This window comes from Argopecten irradians, chromosome 12, assembly GCF_041381155.1.
Source record: "Argopecten irradians isolate NY chromosome 12, Ai_NY, whole genome shotgun sequence".
Classification (NCBI taxonomy): domain Eukaryota; kingdom Metazoa; phylum Mollusca; class Bivalvia; order Pectinida; family Pectinidae; genus Argopecten; species Argopecten irradians.
In genome coordinates, this window is record NC_091145.1 from 11,408,545 (window position 1) to 11,422,432 (window position 13,888).

The following is a 13,888-nucleotide window of genomic DNA, read 5'->3' on the forward strand; positions in this document are numbered from 1 at the left end:
AAATATTAATCAGTATGTCAGTTCAGCTATTTCTTTTAAAGAGAATGATATTTTAGCCAAGGCGGGATCAAATAGTATAAGAACTCTGCTGAGAAAATCTTATCAATAACTTTGGGTCTGGTGGCCAGTCTAGGGGGAGATAATCTAGTACAAGAACTCTGCTGAGAAAATCTTATCAATAACTTAGGGTCTGGTGGCCAATCTAGGGGGAGATAATCTAGTATTATAATTCTGATGAGAAAAACTTATCAATAACTTAGGGTCTGGTGGCCAATCTAGGGGGAGATAATCTAGTATTATAATTCTGCTGAGAAAATCTTATCAATAACTTTGGGTCTTGTGGACAGTCTAGGGAGAGATAATTATAATCTGGTATTAGAATTCTGACGAGAAAGTCTTGTCCTGGTGACCAGTCTAGGGGGAAATAACCTAGTATTAGAATTCTGCTGAGAATATCTTATAAATATAGAGTCTGGTGGCCAGTCTAGGGGAGATAATCTGGTATTAGCATTCTGTCGAGAAAGTCTTGTCCTGGTGACCAGTCTAAGGGGAGATATTCTAGCATTAGTATTCTGATGAGAAAATCTTATCAATGACTTAGGTTCTTGTGGCCAGTCTAAGGGGAGATTATCTAGTATTATAGTTCTGCTGAGAAAATCTTATCAAAAACTAAGGGTCTGGTGGCCAGTCAAGTCATATGTTTGAGTAACACTGCCTTCAGAGACATGAAAACAAGCGTTTATGTAAAAGGCATTCCAAGAAATTTGCCTTCCTTGAGCTGAACTTGTGTATTGCCTTACCTCACCACTTTGGTACCGTTCCTCAATATCTGGATGTCCACCATTGTCCCAGTGTCTGTATAGGAAGCCAAATTGAGCTCTTTAAACTCTGCCTGTAATTCAAAATTATATTAGTGAAATAAGATTGAATTCAAATACAGTCAAACCTGCCTATTAAGACCACCCAAGGGACAGAGGAAAAAAGATCGCCATAGCCAGGTGGTCTTTATACACAAGTTGAATGGTGTTGAAATTGGTCATCTAGAACCCTAGAGAACTGGTCTTATTAAAAAGGTGTTCTTTATACAGAGGTGGTCGCTAAATGAGGTTAAACTGCATTTTACTCTTCAAGCCATATACTGTACACCGTATCACGAAATGTTCATTTGCTAAAATTTATATTAATGTATCCCTTTTTTTAAAAATTGCAAAAGATTTTGCCAGCAAAATTGACTGACTACAACATGGAATTCAGATAAACTCCTTTTCCTCTCAATATAATATTGGACAGAATCTGATCAACTTACCTGCTCTACTCTTATGTCCCAATCACCAAATATTTTTCTCCCTCGAAAGTATTTTGACCTACAAGAATATAAATAGAATGACATTTACAAAATGTTATCAGTACATATGGCATAAACATAAAACATAGCCGCCACAGCGTACAATTTGCCGAGGACGTCATCTGGAGTGAATCTTGACATATGATAACATTGCTCTAAGGATGGCGTGACAAAATGATTGAAAATAAATAAATCGCCATTTTCCTTTCGACTAAAGAAGAAAAATAACCCAACTTGGGTCTGTAAAGTGGACAGGGATATCTCAACCCGAGTGTAAGATTTTGGCCGATCAACACTCGGCAAGTCTCATGTTGAGCGACCCTGGAAAGAATTTATATAGGCTTTGCCTGTTACTCAAACCTTTTGACTACATCATCTGTCAATAAAATTTGTTAAAATGTTTGAAAAAGGATATGACAACATCCCATTTGGGGTCACGTGCTGGTGACCTTTGAAAATGGCCAGTCAAATAGCTGCTGCCAGAATCATGTCTGGGGAAGAAATAGTTTCAAAAAGCTGTCAGAATTATTGTCTTGTACATAGTCATCTCGACCAAAGAGCACAACAAAGCTAATTGTATATGTATACTATGATAAAATGGAGCTTTCAAGTGATGTAGCAAGGTGTAGAAAATGTCATTGATCTGATGTACAGGTGGTATAAAGGTCATCCGAACATGACTCCTTATGGAGATGGGATGTTGTCAGACCTTCTTATCAAATGAAATGATAAGGATAAAAAAAGATCTGTATTTTAATCAGATTGGTTAATAACAGAAAATAAAATACCCACCAGTCTGTGTGATGATCGTCTATAACAAGAAGTGTTTTGCATCTGTCTTTGTTGTACGCTGGTTTGTTGTTACCCGCGGGAGTGCGAGGGATCCCCGCCCCTGACATGGATTTTGACGGGGAATTCGGGGCACTAGGGGATGGCCCCTTTTTGAAAGTGAGTATGCTAGAGTTTTCATCTTTGAGTTCTCCCTGCAAGTCCCCAGAACTGAATCTCCGCCGTAGGAAATTCATACCACAAGAAAAATTGTCTTTGAAAAACAGTGACCACGAAATTTTGAGACTTTATAAAGGCACTATACACAATGCTTTGCTGTGATTGATGGATTGTAGAACTGTTGTATGTAATCCAGCTGCTGATTGGTTGTAGAATCCAAGAGATGAGGTAAGAAAATCAGAGCCTTTACTCCACGCCAACCTCTCAACATGAGCAGATGCAAACTTTCTGAAAGCAAAGAAAAATAAAGGACAATTTTACAAATGTGTTCAATGGATGTTAAATGATATGATGTTAAGTTAGAATTGCAATGTGTGAAAAATAAATCATAAACCTCTTGCAAGCAAAGTAAAAAGGGCAAATATTCCAATGAACACTGCATGTGTAAAATGATGTTATATTCAATCAGAATTGAAATGTGTGAAAAATAGGTCGCAAACTTTATTTCTGCAAGCACAGAAAAAAAAGACATATACAATAATGTATACAACTGGTGTAAAATAACGTTATATTCAATCAGATTAGTAATGTGTGAAAAATATGAACTTGATATACATCTATGATGTGTTTATAATAGCAATATTGATTGAACTGTATTACATTTGAGACCATTAATGTGGGAATCCACAGAAGACAAATAAATTTAGAATCAATAAATTTGACAATGAAGAGTCAATTTAAGCTCTGCAAGGTCATGCCAGTCTGAGTTGGAATTTAGCGTTATCCAGAATTAAAAAGTTGAAGATACCAGCCCCAAAATCATGAAACAGTTTTAAGGTTTTAAGTTTTAATGCAACACATTTGGATTTTTCAATGATGACGGCCAGATATAAAAGATATGCTGCGAGTATATAAAAGAATATAAGTATTTTAAGTGTTACAATAAAATGGATATAAATGTAATACCTATAAATAGTTTTGGCACACATTGAAATAAATAATTCATGTAATTCCATCAGATATAAATGCTCTCTGTCTTGTTTTCAACAAAGAAAACATTTCAGTGACAAATGAAAAATCTTGAGTCCGTCATCTTGGATCCAAGTGGTATGCTTCTAAAAACAATCCACTTGTATGTATATGGTACAGTTCTGCTGGTACGACGCGTTCCATTTGAGATAAAGCAGATTTGTATCAATACAACTGGTACGAATCTGCAAATGGAATGCACGGTAGAACAGTCTTAAAGTTAAGACTTAGTTAAACAATAGATAGATGATATCACAAAATGTTAACATTTGATTTTTAAATGGCTAATTAACTAAAATTTAATTATGTCTAAGATTGTTTCATGATCATGGAGCCATAGAGGCTTTGGTTCCAGATGTTTACGACAGTGCAGTCATGCTCAGGAATGGCAACAATGGCTGCCATTTTTAAAGTTAAATTGATAATGACGACCGAAATCAAAATTACATTTACTTTCTTGCATAACAGCTTGCTGATGACTACAGTCTCTTTATTGTATGGCTATTTTGAAAAGGAACATAGTGTTTTAAAAGGCCATAGTGGGTTTGAAATCTAAAAAAAAAATATCATTATTATAAGGAATTTCAAAATCATTACAGTCATGTTTAAAATGTGAACAGTTTGAAAATCAATTGAACACCCAACAACAATTGAAGATGGCTGAAGCATGATGTAATCTTGAAATTTTGTATCAGATCATATATTGTAATGGGATATATCCTACATGTATACAAAGGAATTTTATATGATTCTGCCTGTTGCCTGATTCCTAATTTGTTCCTAACATTAAAGATGCACAATATAATATTCTTAACTCAATCTTTTACAAATTGTTATACATCGCGAGTATATTAAGCTGTTATGTTAAATTAGTATAGGTAATAATTTCACACTTTCAATAATTTCTAGGAAGATCAAATTAGGAAAAGATAAAATCCATCTCGGTGACATTAATCTGATAATATTTGATACACGATTTTTATTTCTTCCGTCTAAATCAGTAATCTCATGCAATAAGCCTATAAAACAGCCGTCAGCTAGAGTTAGGAGGGGAACCTGTCAATTATCTCACGAAATTGTCACCTAATACGCGAATAACATTTCTTAAATGGCATCTAGACTGACAAACAAATTCAGTAAGTGTCACTTTTCCTCTGTATGAAATTCTAATGTTGGTTAATTAAGTATGTTACTTTTTGTCACAAATAGCAATTGTATAAAAAAAGTTTTATGAAGACGATCGACCTGTTGTTTGAAACAAATATAAATTCGAATTACTTTTAAAATGAAATGTTTTTCAGGTCTGTTTATCTACTCTGACTTTAATTCAAGCAGCTAAGATATCTAACAAAATACAACAAGCCCTCGATCCACCTCTGGGTCACAACAAGCTTGAATCCTACATTTAGCTGCCAGTTACAGAGCGGTGATTTTCTCCGGGTACTCTGACTTTCCTCCACCACCTAAACCCGACACTTTCTTATATAACCCTTGCTATTAAATAATAGAACGTTAAACCCAAAAAAAAAAAACTAATTATCATTACTACTGGAATACTTAATATATAACTCTTAGTTATTTACAACGACATCAACAGGTGATGATTTATACCTAACATGATCAGATTCTCTGTGAGCCTATTGACTTAAAGAGAAACTAACGAGACCTGATATATAGACATGAGTGTTGTGTAGCTTATGATTTGATTATGAAGTTTTATCGACTAACCACACGCGCTGGCACAAACAATTTTCGAATTCCCCTGCAGCCATTACTTAGTAAAATCATTGTCAAGGTGACAGAGGCCATATCAGCCATTGGGATTCTAACGCGTGAAATCTACAGCTGTTGAAGGTTTCCAGGCTTCCACACGAAAATTAGCATCGAAAAACATTATACCCAACTAAAATATAACTCCATGGTATGAAATAATTAAGGCCTCTATTTGGTAATAAGATCATTCCCCCAAAAAAATCCCAATATTTATTTCTAGAGTAGTGGGAGGGGGGCTTAATACTGGTAGAATATGGTATTGGTATCAAAATGGAGATATAATGTCACCACGTCAGTTCTAGCCAGTCAGGTTGTCTATAGGGTGAGAGTTTGTAGTAGGGACAAGTGTATCACTGATTTGATATTTTGGCTATGGAGACAAGTCTGATCGTAGAATTTGAGAAGTGTTAATTGTTTGGAATACATCTTAGGTCTACTAATGGGTACAGCGATATCTTTTTGGCTTAAACCTAAATCAGTAGGATGATAAGTGTGACGACTATGAGGATGCTAGCTTTAGAGAAACAAGATAATTTTTTCCATTGCTTTTTCAACTCATAAAATCATAACTAAGTTTGAAATTGATTAATACTTTTAAAACTAGATTACGTCATCAGATGACATCACACACACTAACTAATCTCATCATTAGATGACATCACACACTGACCAATCACATCATCAGATGACATCACACACTGACCAATCACATCACCAGATGACATCACATTCACTAACTAATCTCATCATTTGATAACATCACACACAGACCAATCACATCATCCGATGACATCACACATTGACCAATCACATCATCAGATAACATCACACACAGACCAATCACATCATCAGATAACATCACACACTGACCAATCACATCATCAGATAACATCACACACACACCAATCACATCACACACTGACCAATCACATCATCAGATGACATCACACACTGACCAATCACATCATCAGATGACATCACACACTGACCAATCACATCATCAGATGACATCACACACTGACCAATCACATCATCAGATAACATCACACACAGACCAATCACATCATCAGATAACATCACACACTGACCAATCACATCATCAGATAACATCACACACTGACCAATCACATCATCAGATGACATCACACACACTGACCAATCACATCATCAGATGACATCACACACTGACCAATCACATCATCAGATGACATCACACACTGACCAATCACATCATCAGATGACATCACACACAGACCAATCACATCATCAGATAACATCACACACACACTAACTAATCTCATCATTAGATAACATCACACACTGACCAAACACATCATTAGATGACATCACACATTGACCAATCACATCATCAGATGACATCACACACACACTGACCGAACACATCACCAGATAACATCACTTACAGACCAATCACATCATCAAATGACATCACACATTGACCAATCATATCATCAGAAGACATCACACACACACTGACCAAACACATCATCAGATGACATCACACACAATGACCAATCACATCATCAGATAACATCACACACACTGACCAATCACATCATCAGATAACATCACACACACTGACCAATCACATCATTAGATGACATCACACACACTGACCAATCACATCATCAGATAACATCACACACACACTGACCAAACACATCACCAGATGACATCACACACACACTGACCAAACACATCAGACCAAACACATCACCAGATAACATCACTTACAGACCAATCACATCATCAAATGACATCACACACTGACCAATCACATCATCAGATGACATCACACACTGACCAATCACATCATTAGATGACATCACACACTGACCAATCACATCATCAGATGACATCACACATTGACCAATCACATCATCAAATGACATCACACACTGACCAATCACATCATCAGATGACATCACACACTGACCAATCACATCACCAGATAACATCACTTACAGACCAATCACATCATCAAATGACATCACACACTGACCAATCACATCATCAGATGACATCACACATTGACCAATCACATCATCAGATGACATCACACATTGACCAATCACATCATCAGATGACATCACACATTGACCAATCACATCATCAGATGACATCACACATTGACCAATCACATCATCAGATAACATCACACACAGACCAATCACATCACCAGATAACATCACACACTGACCAATCACATCACCAGATAACATCACACACTGACCAAACACATCATTAGATGACATCACACAAACTAACTAATCTCATCATTAGATAACATCACACACTGACCAAACACATCATTAGATGACATCACACATTGACCAATCACATCATCAGATGACATCACACACACACTGACCAAACACATCACCAGATAACATCACTTACAGACCAATCACATCATCAAATGACATCACACACTGACCAATCACATCATCAGATGACATCACACATTGACCAATCACATCATCAGATGACATGACACACACACTAACTAATCTCATCATTAGATAACATCACTTACAGACCAATCACATCATCAGATGACATCACACATTGACCAACCACATCATTAGATGACATCACACATTGACCAATCACATCATCAGATGACATCACACACACACTGACCAAACACATCACCAGATAACATCACACACAGACCAATCACATCATCAAATGACATCACACACTGACCAATCACATCATCAGATGACATCACACATTGACCAATCACATCATCAGATGACATCACACATTGACCAATCACATCATCAGATAACATCACCCACAGACCAAACACATCACCAGATAACATCACTTACAGACCAATCACATCATCAAATGACATCACACACTGACCAATCACATCATCAGATGACATCACACATTGACCAATCACATCATCAGATGACATGACACACACACTAACTAATCTCATCATTAGATAACATCACTTACAGACCAATCACATCATCAGATGACATCACACATTGACCAACCACATCATTAGATGACATCACACATTGACCAATCACATCATCAGATGACATCACACACACACTGACCAAACACATCACCAGATAACATCACTTACAGACCAATCACATCATCAAATGACATCACACACTGACCAATCACATCATCAGATGACATCACACACAGACCAATCACATCATCAGATGACATCACACACACACTGACCAAACACATCACCAGATAACATCACTTACAGACCAATCACATCATCAAATGACATCACACACTGACCAAACACATCACCAGATACCATCACTTACAGACCAATCACATCATCAAATGACATCACACATTGACCAATCACATCATCAGATGACATCACACATTGACCAATCACATCATCAGATGACATGACACACACACTAACTAATCTCATCATTAGATAACATCACTTACAGACCAATCACATCATCAGATGACATCACACATTGACCAACCACATCATTAGATAACATCACTTACAGACCAATCACTTCATCAGATGACATCACACATTGACCAACCACATCATTAGATAACATCACTTACAGACCAATCACATCATCAGATGACATCACACATTGACCAATCACATCATCAGATGACATGACAAACACACTAACTAATCTCATCATTAGATAACATCACTTACAGACCAATCACATCATCAAATGACATCACACACTGACCAAACACATCATTAGATTACATCACACATTGACCAATCACATCATCAGATGACATCACACATTGACCAATCACATCATCAGATGACATGACACACACACTAACTAATATCATCATTAGATAACATCACACACAGACCAATCACATCATCAGATGACATTACACATTGACCAATCTCATCATCAGATAACATCACACACAGACCAATCACATCATCAGATAACATCACACACAGACCAATCACATCATCAGATAACATCACACACAGACCAATCACATCATCAGATAACATCACACACACAGACCAATCACATCATCAGATAACATCACACACAGACCAATCACATCATCAAATAACATCACACACACAGACCAATCACATTATCAGATGACATCACACATTGACCAATCACATCATCAGATAACATCACACACAGACCAATCACATCATCAGATAACATCACACACACAGACCAATCACATCATCAGATGACATCACACATTGACCAATCTCATCATTAGATAGCATCACACACAGACCAATCACATCATCAGATGACATCACACATTGACCAATCACATCATCAGATGACATGACACACAGACCAATCACATCATCATATAACATCACACATTGACCAATCACATCATCAGATGACATCAAACACACACTAACTAATCTCATCATTAGATAACATAACACACAGACCAATCACATCATCAAATGACATCACACATTGACCAATCACATCACATCAAATGACATCACACACTGACTAATCACATCATCAGATGACATCACACACTGACCAATCACATCACCAGATGACATCACACACTGACCAATCACATCATCAGATGACATCACACATTGACCAATCACATCATCAGATAACAATCACACATTGACCAATCACATCTTCAGATGACATCACACACTGACCAATCACATCACCAGATGACATCAGACACTGACCAATCACATCATCAGATGACATCACACATTGACCAATCACATCATCAAATGACATCACACACTGACCAATCACATCATCAGATGACATCACACACTGACCAATCACATCACCAGATGACATCACACACTGACCAATCACATCATCAGATAACATCACACACAGACCAATCACATCATCAGATAACATCACACACACACTAACTAATCTCATCATTAGATAACATCACACACTGACCAAACACATCATTAGATGACATCACACATTGACCAATCACATCATCAGATGACATCACACACACACTGACCGAACACATCACCAGATAACATCACTTACAGACCAATCACATCATCAAATGACATCACATATTGACCAATCATATCATCAGAAGACATCACACACACACACTGACCAAACACATCATCAGATGACATCACACACAATGACCAATCACATCATCAGATAACATCACACACACTGACCAATCACATCATCAGATAACATCACACACACTGACCAATCACATCATTAGATGACATCACACACACTGACCAATCACATCATCAGATAACATCACACACACCACTGACCAAACACATCACCAGATGACATCACACACACACTGACCAAACACATCACCAGATAACATCACTTACAGACCAATCACATCATCACATCACACACTGACCAATCACATCATCAGATGACATCACACACTGACAATACACATCATCAATGACATCACACACTTGACCAATCACATCATCAGATGACATCACACACTGACCAATCACATCATCAGATAACATCACACACTGACCAATCACATCATCAGATGACATCACACACACTGACCAATCACATCATCAGATAACATCACACATTGACCAATCACATCATCAGATGACATCACACACTGACCAATCACATCATCAGATGACATCACACACTGACCAATCACATCATCAGATGACATCACACATTGACCAATCACATCATCAGATAACAATCACACATTGACCAATCACATCTTCAGATGACATCACACACTGACCAATCACATCACCAGATGACATCACACACTGACCAATCACATCATCAGATGACATCACACATTGACCAATCACATCATCAGATGACATCACACACTGACCAATCACATCACCAGATGACATCACAAACTAACAAATCACATCACCAGATAACATCACACAGACCACTCACAAAACACCAGATAACATCACAAACAGACCAATCAATCATCAAATGACATCACACACTGACCAATCACATCATCAGATGACATCACACATTGACCAATCACATCATCAGATGACATCACACATTGACAACACATCATCAGATGACATCACACACCACTGACCAAACACATCACCAGATAACATCACTTACAGATCAATCACATCATCAAATGACATCACACACTGACCAATCACATCATCAGATGACATCACACATTTGACCAATCACATCATCAGATGACATGACACACACACTAACTAATCTCATCATTAGATAACATCACTTACAGACCAATCACATCATCAGATGACATCACACATTGACCAACCACATCATTAGATGACATCACACATTGACCAATCACATCATCAGATGACATCACACACACACTGACCAAACACATCACCAGATAACATCACACACTGACCAATCACATCATCAGATGACATCACACACACTGACCAATCACATCATCAGATGACATCACACACTGACCAATCACATCATCAGATGACATCACACACACACTGACCAATCACATCATCAGATGACATCACACACAATGACCAATCACATCATCAGATGACATCACACACTGACCAATCACATCATCAATGATCATCATCAACACAATCACACATTGACCAATCACATCATCAGATGACATCACACATTGACCAAATCACATCATCAGATGACATGACACACACACAAACTAATCTCATCATTAGATAACATCACTTACAGACCAATCACATCATCAGATGACATCACACATTGACCAAACACATCATTAGATGAACATCACACACAGACCAATCACATCATCAGATGACATCACACACACACACATTTGACCACTTACACATCACATCAGATAACATCACTTACATTGACCAATCACATCATCAGATGACATCACACACACACTGACCAATCACATCATCAGATGACATCACACACTTACAGACCAATCACATCATCAGATGAAATGACATCACATATTGACCAATCATATCATCAGAAGACATCACACACACACTGACCAAACACATCATCAGATGACATCACACACACTGACCAATCACATCATCAGATGACATCACACACACACTGACTAATCACATCATCAGATGACATCACACATTGACCAATCACATCATCAGATGACATCACACATTGACCAATCACATCATCAGATAACATCACACACAGACCAATCACATCATAGATAACATCCACACACAGACCAATCACATCATCAGATAACATCACACACTAGACCAATCCACATCATCAGATCATCACACAGACCAAATACATCATCAGATACACATCACACACTGACCAATCACATCATTCAGATAACATCACACACACAGACCAATCACATCATCAGATGACATCACACATTGACCAATCACATCATCAGATAACATCACACACAGACCAATCACATCATCAGATAACATCACACACAGACCAATCACATCATCAGATGACATCACACACTGACCAATCACATCATCAGATAACATCACACACAGACCAATCACATCATCAGATGACGATCACACATTGACCAATCACATCATCAGATGACATCACACACACACATTGGACTAAATCACATCATCAGATGACATCACACATTGACCAATCACATCATCAGATGACATGACACACACAGACCAATCACATCATCAGATAACATCACACACACAGACCAATCACATCATCAGATGACATCACACATTGACCAATCACATCATCAGATAACATCACACACAGACCAATCACATCATCAGATAACATCACACACTGACCAATCACATCATCAGATGAACATCACACACAGACATATGACATCACATCACATCATCATCAGATAAAAACATCACACACAAGTTGACCAATCACATCATCAGATAACATCACACACAGACCAATCACATCATCAGATAACATCACAAACTGACCAATCACATCATTAGATAACATCACATACACACTCACCAATCACATCATCAAATGACATCACACACTGACCAATCACATCATCAGATGACATCACACATTGACCAATCACATCATCAGATGACATCACACATTGACCAATCACATCATCAGATGACATCACACATTGACCAATCACATCATCAGATGACATCACACACAGAAATCACATCATCAGATAACATCACACACTGACCAATCACATCATCAGATAACATCACACACTGACCAATCACATCATCAGATAACATCACACACACTGACCAATCACATCATCAGATAACATCACACACTGACCAATCACATCATCAGATGACATCACACACAACTGACCAATCATCATCATCAGATAACATCACACACACTGACCAATCACATCATCAGATGACATCATTACAGAGACCAATCAACATCATCAGATGACATCACACACTGACCAATCACATCATCAGATGACATCACACACACTGACCAATCACATCATCAGATAACATCACAAACTGACCAATCACATCATCAGATAACATCACACACACTGACCAATCACATCATCAGATGACATCACACACATGACCAATCACATCATCAGATGACATCACACATGACCAATCACATCATCAGATGACATCACACACTGACCAATCACATCATCAGATAACATCACACACACTGACCAATCACATCATCAGATGACATCACACACACATCACCAAACTAACATCATCATTAAGATAACATCACACACTGAAAAACACATCAAGTGACATCACCAATCACTCATCAGATGACATCACACATCACA

The 13,888-nt window shown here is 37.6% G+C and overlaps 1 protein-coding gene across 2 annotated transcripts in view; it reads right to left on the reverse strand.

The window, feature by feature from the left end:
- The window catches only part of LOC138304767 (synapsin-like), a 141,749-nt gene that overhangs the window by 90,514 nt on the left and 37,347 nt on the right, over window positions 1-13,888 (reverse strand). For both annotated transcript variants that reach the window (XM_069245025.1, XM_069245026.1), the window contains exons 3-5: window positions 2,138-2,581; window positions 1,307-1,364; window positions 801-892 (exon numbers count right to left, since the gene is read on the reverse strand). In XM_069245025.1, coding sequence (XP_069101126.1) covers window positions 801-892; window positions 1,307-1,364; window positions 2,138-2,370 — 383 coding nt within the window. In that variant the 5' untranslated portion in view covers window positions 2,371-2,581. The remainder of the gene's footprint in view (window positions 1-800; window positions 893-1,306; window positions 1,365-2,137; window positions 2,582-13,888) is intronic.